This window comes from Rhinoraja longicauda, chromosome 20 (genome assembly GCF_053455715.1).
Source record: "Rhinoraja longicauda isolate Sanriku21f chromosome 20, sRhiLon1.1, whole genome shotgun sequence".
NCBI lineage: Eukaryota > Metazoa > Chordata > Chondrichthyes > Rajiformes > Arhynchobatidae > Rhinoraja > Rhinoraja longicauda.
Window position 1 is genome coordinate 2,091,175 of NC_135972.1, and position 13,764 is coordinate 2,104,938.

The 13,764-nt window shown below is 41.0% G+C and overlaps 1 protein-coding gene across 1 annotated transcript; it reads left to right on the forward strand.

The window, feature by feature from the left end:
• The first annotated feature begins 48 nt into the window (after positions 1 to 48).
• Positions 49 to 12,784, forward strand: LOC144603487 (V-type proton ATPase subunit E 1-like). The gene is made up of 9 exons (XM_078416735.1): positions 49 to 387; positions 2,839 to 2,904; positions 5,245 to 5,354; positions 5,559 to 5,625; positions 9,550 to 9,639; positions 9,990 to 10,058; positions 10,757 to 10,851; positions 11,853 to 11,940; positions 12,297 to 12,784. Exons 1-9 carry the CDS (start codon positions 355 to 357, stop codon positions 12,357 to 12,359), a joined length of 681 nt encoding a protein of 226 aa, XP_078272861.1. The 5' UTR covers positions 49 to 354; the 3' UTR covers positions 12,360 to 12,784.
• Positions 12,785 to 13,764: the final 980 nt, after the last annotated feature.

Genomic DNA, 13,764 nt, shown 5'->3' on the forward strand with positions numbered 1-13,764 from the left:
TAGTTTGTTTCTGTTTGCCACAGGCGACGGCCGGTGACGTCACGGCGCTCGAGCTGGGTTTGAAAGCGGCGGCCGTTGGCCCGCCCCGCGCAAGCGTGGAACGCCAGCCAGTCCGCCCGCACCGCGCACGCGCTTTGTCGCCGCCCCTCCCCCCTCGGGCCGGCGGGTCAGGTGACCGGTGATAAAGGGGAGGAGGAGGCGGCGGCGCGGCTCAGTAAAGCGCTGGGCGGTGCGCAGTGAGGACGGAGCGGGGAGACAGCACCGGCATCAGCATCTGTCACAGCAACAGCACCAGGCCTCCTGTTACTCCCTCCTTGTCCTCCCCAAGACGCTCTCTCACACACACGGCCAACCATGGCGCTGAGCGATGCGGATGTGCAGAAACAGGTAAGGGAATAGAGGGCCGAGGGGGGGGAAGGGAAAGGAAGGAATTATTTTGGACACGAAATGCTGCAGTAACTCAGCGGGACAGGCAAAACCAGCAGCATCTGCAGGGCAGTGCCCTTCCTACACGCAGGGAATCATATTAACTGAACGTTCATTTGTCAACAACGGATCAATGACATTCTTGATCGCAGCATCACAGCAGGCCTGTAAACATAACGCACATTGATAATGTACATAATGATTAAAATCAATAAATTAACAGCCATGTTTATCAATTAATAATTCTGCATTAATAACACCCCGTGCAACAAAAAAAAAACGTTCAAGAGCCTGATGTTTGTCACTGTAAGTTTAACACTTGTCTTATGTGGGTAAAGAAGTGGCAAGGTCAAGTGTCCCTTCCTCAAGTGGGATTAAATTAAAGATGTGCAAACCTAAATTTTGTCCATATTTTCATTCAAAATGATCTATAATGTTGATGTCTTGATAAAGATATCTTGAATCTCTTGAATCTTGAATTGGGGAGGAGGGGGAAGGGGGATAAATTATTAGTGATGTGTTTGGCTAATTGGATCGGATTGACTCCTAGGAAAATGCTCTTTTTTTTACATTGTTAATAAATAAACTTTGGGTAGTTACACTTGTCCCATTACATAAATAATGGGGTCATAATGCTGGACTTGATAGTGAAGTGTTTGTACATGATTAGATCTGATTAATGACTCCTTTGGAAGTGTACCACTTTCTTTTTACAGTTGTAATAAATAAACTTTTGGGAATTAGTCTTGTCATGGTTTAAAAATAATGAGCAGGGTCTTAAAAGATTTGGCCAATGTCATCTGAGGCATCTGTTAATATTTGATATTGAACTAATGTTAAAACATTCTTTTCAGTTAGTGAACCTTTTGGAAAACTACTTTCAGAAATGTATTTTCTTACTAAATTTGGTTGTGCTGTATTTATAAATGAGCATTGAATAAATTGTTATCTCCCATATTTCCCATAGATGCTGGCTGATCTGAATATTTTCAAACATTTCACTAATTGACATCCTGCAGATCCATTAAAAAAGTATCCATAGAAATGCTGTGCTTTTCACAGTCCTCCTGTTTGGTTAACTGTTGCCTATAACTTGTCAAAAAAAATTTGGCAGGTTTTTACTTGATTTTCAGTTATTTGGAGAAAATCTAAACTCGAACAATGGCAGTGGATTGTATGTATTTCCATATATTGGAATTATGAAATCGCCATCGACTAAATTACCAATGAACCTTCTGTGTTTTTCAGTTTAAAGATACTGCATCTTAAATTCACCAGCACTCATTTTTTGGCTAACAAGAATAAAGCTATTTTATATTGAAGAGTTAAAATGGCTGTTTAAAGTTGAGATAATGTTTAACCTTGTTGAATGCCATTGTTATTCATTTTTAGATAGTTTGGTTAATTTTCAAGCTGTTGTTACAAAAAGCATTTCGTGTGAACATTAAAAAAATTATCCTTGCACCCTTTTAGCATTCCTTTCTCTATTTTGATTTTAACTAGGTCTGGTTGTCAGTAAGCAAAAAGAAGTACTGAATAGCTGCTGAGAACTAGTTTGAGCTAGAGCACCTAGTTGGAAGGAGTTGTATTCTTGTCTGTTCTAGTGTGGGAGGAAGCTACTTGTACTAGGTTCCTGGTGGCACATGACATTATTTAAGATAATTCTGTTTGCGCAAGGTGAAGTTGTTCACCATTTAAAACTGAGACAGCAAAATAAATTGCTGCTAATTTTGACCAAAACTGGGTCCATGCCACAAAAATCTGTAGAACGATTGTGTTGCAAGTTTGTATTTACTATATTAATTAGATCTGTCAAAAATGAGTTAGATCACGATTTAAAAGCTACTAAGATTTTGTAAACCTGAATCTGACATTTCTAAAACTCTTGGTATTATTCCAAATGCCAGGATCAATTTGATATTCAAACATTGCAATACACATTATTTGCATCTTGTAGCATGCAAGTGCAAACCATACTATTCCATTTCTTAACTAATATTAAAGGAATCTGCCATTATGTATTTAATGCCAATAGTCTTGATATAATTGAGGAACACGCTCAAGGAGCTGAATGGCTTATTTATATATCTCTAACTGTAGATTGTAAATATAAAATTCTTTGCGGCGTGTGATTCAATTTGTCTCAAGCATTGAGAAAGGTCCTTTGTTTATATCAAACAGAAAATAATTGTAAGCTGACTATTTTTAGTACATTTAGCATGGTTTGTAATGTGATGACTAGTTCTACATCATATACTCAGAATACCAGAACTTGGTGCAAAGGATAAGTTCGTTGTAGGGGATGAGGTGTGTAAAACTAGCGATGACTGGTGCTTCAGAATATGTAGCATAAAAATGCATAACAATAATATTGCAGAGATGACATGTGCTTTATATCCTTCTGTTTTATAGATAAAGCATATGATGGCCTTCATTGAACAGGAGGCTAATGAAAAAGCTGAAGAGATTGATGCGAAGGTGAGGTGTTTGCCCCACTTCCACCCTGCTGTGAATCGTTTAGCGGCTGCTCTGCCATTCAGTCAGTTAACTGAACACTTTAAGATAGACACAAAAATCTGGAGTTACTCAGCGAGTCAGGCAGCATCTCCGGAGAGAAGGAATGGGTGACGTTCGGGGCGAGACCCTTCTTTTTTAACATCTTTTCTACACTAATCGCATTTCTCTTGATTTCCACACCTTGCAAAAGATCTGTCCACCTTGAGTATCCTCTGCAACTGACTTTCCCAATCTTCTTGGAAAGTGAATTCCAATGATTCGCTCCCCCTTGTTTTTGACCTTTAAGGTGAAGGACCATCACCCTTGCTTGTAACCTGCCAGCTCCCTAAAGAACTTTGTAGGTTTAAAGAGGTCTCCTCATTCTAGCAGTCCAGAGTCCTGTCCAGTTTGCCTAATCTGTCTGCATGGGATAGTCTGGGAAATCAACATAACAATTTTTTGTTGCACTCCCTGTACTGCAAGTTTATATTTCTTGGGTAAGGAGACAACATTTTGACCATGGTTGTGCCAGGGTGTACATAGTCTCAGTAAGATTGACTTTCCTTTTGTACTCTAATCTTGCATTTTGCCTTTTCTCGTTTTTTTTCACGTGACATGTCCTTGCCCAATTGCTTACCTTGTCCCATCCTGCACGGCATCAGCAACAAAGCTGCAGATTGTTGGTACATTTGGTTATCTCATCCAAATCAGTGACACAGCTGGTGAAACAGCCACTGTTCCAGCACCAACCCCTCTGGTGACCCGTTTATTCAAGCATATTTATGTTAACCAGCTTTCGACGTATACCAGAATATTACTCCCAATCACATAGAAACATAGAAAATAGGTGCAGGAGGAGGCCATTTGGCCCTTCGAGCCAGCACCGCCATTCATCGTGGTCATGGTTGCTCATCCCCTAGAGCTCTATCTCTAGCTCTAGTTGTTGCAGTCGCTTCTCTCGCCCTTGTTCTTGTAGAGGGTAATGGTCGTGGCATCCCTCATGTCCTGTGGTACAGCTCCTTCTTGCCAGCGCTGGCAGAGGACTTCATGCAAAGGAATCAGTAAGGTAGTCTTGCAATGCTTGCAAATTACGGCGCTACTAATTCAATCCCAAGACTTCAACCCATGTTTCGGTTGCTTACATTGGGTTAAGTTTATTTTAATAGAGAGGCAACCAGTAACCCTTTTCCAGTGCCCTCAGTCTGTATGAATTTGAATTGCCCCCTCGGGTGATGTTGATGTCCTCCACCACTACTCCGAGCAAGCTCCGTGCCACTGCAGACTAAGTCCAATCTCTGCGTTCGGCCTCTTGGAGCAGCGCCCCCCCCCCCCCCACTTTCCCTTTCCTTTTGTCCTACTTATTGTACTCGTTTGGGTTGATTTTATTTATCTATAGTTTTATCTGACTTGCTTTTTTTTCTAATAAATGTGCCATTCAACATTTTATCATGAAGTTGGAGTATACCACATCCACTTTATGGACATATCGATTCGTTCCTCCTGTATTTATTCTGCTAGTTGTAGAAATGTAAACCCTAACAGACTTATCAAACAGGATTTTCCTTTCATAAATCCTCCAACTCTGCTCATAGGCACTTTATGGAATCTAAGGTAACCAGGCAAATCTTTCAAAACTTTGGGATGTTGATGCAAGTCTTGGCACTTGTTAGTTGTCTTTAGCACACAACAGAATTATAAATCAATTTGTTCAATTTGGTGTGCATACCTATTAGAAAAAATCCCTACTTAAGGTAAATGTTACGTTGGAGGAGTAAAACTGAATTTGGGACGTTTGTTTCTTTTCCACTTTGAGGTTGAATATACTGTCAAAAAAGTTCTTGTAATTTCTCCCTTTGTTCCTGTCCTCTGTAAATGATAAAACAGAATATATTCTTGGAGTAAAATGTGAGATGACCATATTACACTACAACTGAGGAAACGAGGGCCATGTATGACATTCAATATGATCAGTATGCTTATTTCTTGCAGTTCAATGCTAATTTCCAAAATTAATTCCTATAAATAAATGCGGCATATGATGCTCTCTTGCCTAATTGTCCCACCTCAGTTCTTAGCCCTTCTTCAATTGGTCTTGCAGCCTGAGTGTTGAAACAGAGAGTGGGAACTGATACCAAGAAAATGTTGCATAACAAAACTGAGACGATCCAAAACCATGAGCAAGCAAAGTAAAGCAGGTTCTATACAAAGTGGAAGATCTCACCATACTGGTGTTGTACCTTTGCATATGCATGCAAGTTTATAAAACTGATCTTGAGTATGATTTAATTTTTGATATTGAAGATATTTTGAATCTGTGTGCAGGCAGAAGAAGAATTTAATATTGAGAAGGGGCGGCTTGTGCAGACTCAGAGATTGAAGATCATGGAATATTATGAAAAGAAGGAAAAGCAAATTGAACAGCAGAAAAAAATGTAAATACTATGTAAAATATTAATGGTGATTGCCTTCCCCATGTTTAAATATTTCTTGATTCACATGTTTAAAAGAAAATTAGAATGTAACCATATCTGTAACCTCTGTGTTTGTGTATTGAGTATTTCAATATAATTTGTTCATTTCTTTATATGTTGAATATTGAAGTGACATTCTGATCCTGTCTTTTTGTTTTTCTTTAGTCAAATGTCCAATTTGCTGAACCAGGCTAGGTTGAAGGTTCTCAAAGCCAGGGATGATCTGATTTCGGTAAGATTGCCGATATAAAGGGGAAGAATGATTGCGTAGGAACAAATAGTTGGGGAAGTATATTTGCAAGAATGTGGAACGGAACAAAACAGGAACTGAGGTCCTCCAAGCCTGAGCTGATCATGATGCCAATTTAACCAACCCTATCTGGCTGTATCCCTTCACTCTCACCTCGTATCTACTCCCTCTAGTAATGGTCTTGTATTATTACGTTTTGGCATTTGTGATCTCGTTGCCAATTTATTAACCAGTTCATCTCAGCTGTGCTTTTTTTTTCATTCGCTTTAAATCCATTGTACAAAAGCTGGAGTAACTCAGCGAGTCAGGCAGCATCTCTGGAGAAGGGAATTGGTGACGTTTTGGTTCGAGACCTTCCTTCAGACTTCAGATGTCTTTTAGGCTCAGCCTCCTTCTTCAGAATGACACTTCTACGCCATTTGCAGGTCAAGAGTGTTTCATTGTCATAAGTTACCAAAACGGTACCAAATTCTTGCTTGCAGCAACACAACAGATTTGTAAATACAGTACTCAATAGACAACATAATATTCAAACAAAAAAAACGTTCAATAATAATTTTAAAAATACAGTGGAAAACAAAGGCCTAAATTCCCTTATGCAACTGCTACAGTTTGAAGTTCAGTTCAGCAATGTTCAATAGCCTGATGGATGTAGGGAAGAAACTGCTTTTGAACCTGGACGTTAGTTTTCAGGCTCCTATATCTACTTCCTGATGGCAGGGGTGAAATGAAAGCGTGGCCAGGGTGGTGTGGGTCCTTAATGATGTTGGATCTTTTTTTGAGGCAGATCCTTTCAGTGGTAGGGAGGCAAGTACCCATGATGGACCGGGCAGTGTCCAACACTTCTTTATTCCTGCGGCTCGAGTTGCCAGACCAGGCAGTGATGCAATTGTCAATATGCTCTCTACCTTTCACCTGTAGACGTTTAAGAGAGTATTAATTGACATACTGAATCTCCTCAATCTTTTATGGAAGTAGAAGCATTGATAGGTATTCATTATGATTACATCAATGTGCTAGGTCTGGGACAGATCTTCAGAGATTCGTATACTCGGGAACTTAATGTTGTTGACATGTTCCACCACCGACCTGTGATGAAGACAGGTTTGTGGAACCTTGGGCTTTTTTCTTCTAAAGTTAACAATCAGCTCCTTTGTTTTAAAGTTGTTGAGAACAAGGTTGTTGTTCTAGAACCATTCAATCAGATGATTGATCACCTGCCCTACACTCTGACTCATTGTACCGTGTAATTCATCCAACAATAGTGGTGTCATCAGCGAATTTAAAGGAGTGAGAACAGTCTGACTACAGTCATAGGTATAGTGAGTAGAGCAAGGGGCTAAGCACATTTATTGAGGTGTTCCTGTGCTGATGGCCATTGAGGACAAAATGTTGTTGCCAATTTGTACTGATTGAAGGGAGTCTACCCAAGTACGATCTCGAATGCTTCCCCTTTGTATGAAAATCCAAAGTCGAAGTTGTAAATAAAACAGAGCTACTAATGAACTGAACAGTGAAAGTAGAATGAAGATAGACACAGAGTACTGGAGTAACTCAGCGGGTCAGGCAGTGTCTCTGGAGGGGGAGGATGGGTGACATTTCAGGTTGGAACCCTTCTTCAGACAATTTATTTGTCACATACACATAAATGCGCAGTGAAATGAAAAATTACCCACAGTCCAACAATAAGACCAATAAAAATAAGCAATAACACACACAATCATAAACCAACACCAAACAAAAAGAAACATCCATCACAGTGAGTCTCCTCCAGTCACCTTCTCACTGTGCTGGAAGGCCAGAATGTCTTTTCTCTTCCCCTGCCGTCTTCTCCCGCGGTCAGGCTGTTGAACTTGCCACGTCGGGGCTCCCGACATTGAAGCCCCCGCCGGGCAGAGAAAATCCCGCGGCCTATTCCAGGTTGCGCCGGACGGTGAAAGGTTTCATGAGAGTGACATGAATTTGAGATTGTGACCAATAGAGATGATTACAAAGATCATCTAAAATGCATTTGAGTGGAAAGTGGAGGGAAAAGGGGATAAAAAGACACCCGGAAAGTCTGCAACAAAACAGATGAAATGTGAGGAGATTGGTGAAGTATAAAAAACCTGGATAAACAGCTTGTTTCAGAAAATAAACATCAAAAAAGTTGCGGATATAAAAAATGAAACAAAAACAAAAGAAACTGGAAATATTCAGCAGGGCAGACATAATTTGGGAATGGACACACGTGGAAAAAGAAACCGAGCTAATATTCCAGATCTACTGCCCTTTTTCTCCAGAATGGAGAAGGTTGAGTAAAAAAGTGACCGCGTGGGTTTTCTCCGATATCTTCGGTTTCCTCCCACACTCCAAATACGTACAGGTTTATATGTTAATTGGCTTGATATATAATGTAAATTGTCCCTAGTATGTGCAGGATAGTGTTAGTGTGCGGGGATTGCTGGTTGGTGTGGACTCGGTGGGCTGAAGGGCTTGGTTCCGCGCTGTATCTCTAAACTAAATGAATGAGATTTTGTTTTCCCCATCTAGCCATTCTTTAGTTGATGCCAGACACAAGATGCTGGAGTAGCTCAGCGGGCCAGGCAGCATCTCTGGAGTGAGGGAATGGGTGATATTTTGGGTCGAGACCCTTCAGTCTGAGCTTAGTTGATGCTCATTCCCAATTACCTGCCATCATTGGTCAGGGTGGAAAGAATATGCTATGGTTCCCTGTGCCAACAGTTTTAAATTGTCAGTAATTTAGGTTTGAGTGGCGGCGCTATCTTTAGCTGTGTATATGTGGTGGGTGGGGCCGCGGGGGCCTTCCATCGCCTGGCGCGACTCAGCCGCGGGACTTAGCTGCGTACGGTACGGCCGCGGGGCCTTCCATCGCCCGGCTCGGCCGCGGGATGTTTCAGCGCCCGGTGCGGCTCGGCCGCGGGGACTTGGGCGTGGGGAAGAGAGCGGAAGTTTTGTTGCCTCCATCACAGTGAGGGGGTGTTTGGAGTCACTGTGATGGATGTTTGTGTTGGGGTTATGTGTCTTGTGTTTCTTTTTTTTTTTGTGTGACTGCTGGTAACGTAATTTCGTTCGGTACCTCGGTACGGATTGACAAATAAAGCTCTGTATTCTGTATTCATTCTTGTGGTTGGGACTGATCCTTTGCCAAATAAATGGTCCATAAAAAATTACAGGGCTTGATAATAACTTGTGTGTGAGTGTATTAAAAAAGGAATTAGGTTGTGAAGGGTCATTGGAGGTAAATGGATTGCACAATCTTCCTGTAAATAATGACTATATGTTAATGAAGTACTTTCTCAAACAAAATCTAAGAACTTCATTTGTGGCCTTTACAAGCAAATGTATTACCCTCTAAAGGTTTTGTATTTACAGATGGGATACTGAAAATATGCATTCCAGTTTGGAGTGAATATGTTAAAGAAAATGAATTAAAATCGCCGCCTCTGCCACACCATCTGGAAGGAATGCATTAAATCATACTTGAGTAATTTTTGGTAAAAGAGAAAATCTTGGCCTTTCTAGGCAAAAATTAAAATGTAGACTTCATTTGAAATTTACAAAGAAATTTTGGTTGTACATGCCCCAAATCCCATTCTGTTTGTATAAATACATACATACAGAATGCAGAGCTTTATTGTCATTCGACCGAGATACCGAACGAAATTACATTTTCCAGCAGTCACAGAACACCAACAAAAAAAAGAACACAAGACACACGACCCCAACACAAACATCCATCACAGTGACTCCAAACACCCCCTCACTGAAGGAAGGCAACAAAACTTCCTCTCTCTTCCCCCATGCCCACGGACAAAATGTCACTGGGTAGTATTTGTAGCTATTTTAATTTTCTTTGGTTGCTGGTTTTACCATGTTACTATGTACTTTTGCTTTGGTTTCCAGGATCTGTTGAATGAAGCCAGACTGAGACTGAGCAGAGTAGCAAAAGAACCTTCCAGATACCAGACACTTCTGGATGGACTTCTGCTACAGGTGAGAATGGCAGGATAGCTCGGAACAGTAGGTTCGTGTTTGTGCGCTCGGCCGTACAGGGTAGTGTCTTCCATCTTGTGATATTGAATGTCAAGTTAACATTACTGGTTTCTCTAATGGCTGGGGACGGGGAGGGCACGACAGGACAAGTAGATGGATTCTAGAAGGCAAATTTCAGGTGCCTTGATGGACTTAGTAATGTGAATATGCATCAAATGTGAAAATACTGCTTTGTAAATGCTGTGAAATTACCTCTGGAACAGTAAGTAAAACTAGTCTCCTTGTCTGTTCAAATACAGTATGATAAAGTGGCCCTTGAATTTGATGAGAAACATTATTTTCTATTCTAGGGTTTTTATCAACTCTTGGAACTTATAGTGATTATTCGTTGCCGCAAACAAGATATTACATTGGTTAAGGTACAGCAACAAGATACTCCGTTCTGCACAATTCCACAATGTGGTGTTAATTGTGAATTGGACTTGGTTGGAATGCTTTGAATTTCCCACCAGGATGGTGTATGATTGTGTGAAGTGTGTGCAGTTAAACTAAAGGTTGAAGCTAACCCATCCATTTTGTCTCTAGTTAATATATCCAGATTTCCCCCCAGAAACCTTGCCTAACAATAATTGTTTCTTCTCTTTCCCCCACCCCTTTCAAAAATTGAATTGCATTTTAACATTCGCCAGATTTTGTTCTTGTTTGGTCCTGGGAGCTCCAGATTAGTACCTGTCAAATCTCCAACAGGGTTACTCAATTGGCGATTGTTTTGTAAACAATGAAATTTTGTACAATCACTTGCAGTAATGAAACGGAGGTGTGTATACCTTTGTAAAGCTGCATTTGGTAACCTTCCAATGAAATAACTCACGCTGAGATTAAAACACAGCATTTTCTTTAGAAATGGCAACTTAGAACGCGCTGACATGGTGCTTCCTGTACTTTTAAAATAATATGGTACAAGATGGACAGAATGAGCACGACTTTTATTTGCCCTGTAATAAACTAGTGCCTCCATCCTTCAACTGTAGTGGCTATAAAGCCATCGCAACCATGCTGTTTCCTGCTCTCTGGTGACTAGTGGTAAAAATGGACTTTTTCATTTAACTTTAAACAGACCTCTATCAGCAAGAATGTTCCCATTTACAAGAAGAACATAAATAAGGATATTGATATTCACATTGACCAGGAAACCTTTCTATCAGAAGACATGTAAGCATCATCATTGCTCCTTTTCATTAAACTTGAGTTTGGCTTATTTCCACCTGTTTATTAATGTGGTGCTTTGGATAATTGAAATGTATTCTAAGAGGTGCACTAATCTTAATTCCAGATCTGACACAATTGAAAATTAAATGATCAGATGTTAGATTATTATGTTTTTATAATCATCAATTGTGAATTTTAACTTGTGTCCAAATTCCTATACTGGCGAGATGTAAATAGCACTCGCACGTTGCAAGTGTTTACCATTTGCCTTTGGGCTTCCAGGTGTAAAGTGCTCTGCAGTATATATACCTCAGGAAATCAGTCTGAAGGAGGGTCTCGACCTGAAACGTCACCCATTCCTTCTCTCCTGATGCTGCCTGACCTGCTGAGTTACTCCAGCATTTTGTGAAATAAATACCTCAGGAAATCAATAAATTATAATCTAATGGCAAAGTTGTGACAATATCTTTCTCAAATTAAGATTTTCTTTGTCATTTGGTACTATTATTCATGAGTGCTATTTTTTGGAAAATAAGTTGTTTAATAATTTTTGTTCTGGTTTAAAGCCTGCACGGCAGATGAGCAGCTCTTAATCTGCAAGGGTTAAAGTTGCTGGAGATGCTCAGCTGCCCAGGCAAGGGTTAGAGACAGGACAGGAATGGCTCATGCTGCAGGTTGTGAGCATTCAGAGAGCCTCCACAACGGGAGGCCAAGGGGACAAAGACTGGGGGCAGTATTGGTGTCAGTGAAAGTAGCAGGTGACTAGTTAAGCGTGGCATAAATCACACTCGCCTATTTAACTGGGTGGTACTATAAAAGGCATTTCATTATTAGCCTTCTCCCCGTACCTGGTGGTTTCACAGCAAAACCCTTTTCCAACTATGTTGGCTTCTGTTTTAGCCTTTGGACTAATGAACGTTACAGATGTATATTGATTTTTATTGTATAATAAGCAATATTATATTGGCAAAAGGAGAGTTTAAACCATTCTTTTCTTCAAACAGTGCCGGAGGTATTGAGATGTACAATTCCTCTGGGAAAATCAAGGTTTCCAATACCTTGGAGAGTAGATTGGAACTCATTGCGCAGCAGGTAAGTCGATGATCTTTGAGGCTGTTTTGGAAAATAAGCAAGCGCTGTGCTGATCATGCAGTGGCTAATTCTACTGGAAATAAGTACATTCCACTGCCTTTTTGTTGGGGTGTTTATGGAATTGTTTGAGCTCGGGCAGTGTTTGCATTAGCTGTTTGTGCGTGTACCTCTTTCCCCCCCATGTCCACACCCTGCGGCTGAGATGCAGGCAGTTGTATTCCCCTCTGTGGGGGCATTCACTTCCCTTGGCAAAGGTTTGTTGTGACGGAGCTGCCTGGTACCACGGTGATGTTTGATCAGGTAGCAAATGGAATCCAGCAAACAGCTCACCCGCCAATATTTCATCTGTCTTTCAGATGATGCCAGAAATCCGCGTAGCCTTGTTTGGTGCCAATCAAAACCGGAGGTTCTTGGACTAAACGCTGTGCTTTGACTTTCAGCTGTGTCTAGGCACACACCATGTAGAAGTTACAGCCCTGTACTGGAGAGCAAATTAATTCAATGTTCTTGCTTTTCTGTGTTTGTATTGACATGTATCTGAAACTAGTTTCTCCAATTTAATATTTGCATTTGCGAAAATGAAATTGCCAGCAAGATTGGATTGGCTGGGAATGACCCATCTTACTGGAACTGCTTCAGTTTTTGTGTGTATATAAATCTATTTTTCCAAGTTAAATTTTTGGTTTTCATTTTGCCATCTCAATATAGAGCAGTAAATTCTATAGATGTACCCAATGTTACTGACATCAATCTTGTGCTATTTAATTAAATTAAAATGGAAGTCTGTGTTTCAGGTGCTGTATGTATATGTGGTTCTGAAGTAAAGATCTTGCTGGATCCCAAATATCCGAACTATTTCTTTGTTCTGATGGATAGATTAGCCATACACTACTTGATTGCCACCCCAAGCATTCTCCTCCTTCTCTACTGGCACATAATACCCGCAATCTGCATCGTACCTGTGGTGGTGGTGGTGGGGGGGGGGGGGGGGGGAACAGCTGCATAAACAGCGGTATTTTTCAATCCCCCCAAAAATGAGATGTTGATGTTCAAAATGATCTGTGTCCTTGCATGCAAGTTGCAAAGCTAACATGAAAGCGCTGTCCTGTTTTGAATATAGAACCATTATGATCATAGCTGGAATATTTCCATAAAGGGAGTGAACTTAAGATACACTGGAGATCGCGGGGTTGCTGTTTGAGCAAGGTCTGTATTCTCAAGAAGATCAAGGAGGGTTAGGATGATTCTTGTAGGGCTTGGATAAATGACGTTTTGGGTCAGGACCATTCAGACTGAACTTCACGTTACCTATCCATATTCTCCACAGATGCTGCCTGATCCACTGAGTTACTCCAGCAATTTTTTTGTAAACTAGCATCTGTACTTGCATCCTCTAGCACGGTATTCAATCCCCAAATAAGATCTGACCTTTCCTTCCGGTGGGTGGGGTGGGGGGGTGTGAATACGCGTAATACTTTACCATGCGGAAGTCTCAGAGTCAGTCATGACCAAGTGGGCAAATGGCCTCCTGCAGTTCTGTCTATTATCTACAACATCTCACCTTGGTGATTCCAGTCACACCCAGCTTCTCTCAGCTGCATGACCACACCACCTTGCAAGCTCAGACCAGCCACATTTGAGCACATTTATCCCTGGGACATTCAGTTCTGTGGTCTTCATGTGTAGGAAAAAAACTGCAGATGCTGGATTAAATCAAAGGGGGACACACAATGTTGGAGTAACTCAGCGGGTCAGGCAGCATCTCGGGAGAGAAGCAAATGGGTGACGTTTCGGGTCGAGACCCTTCTTCAGATTGATGTCAGG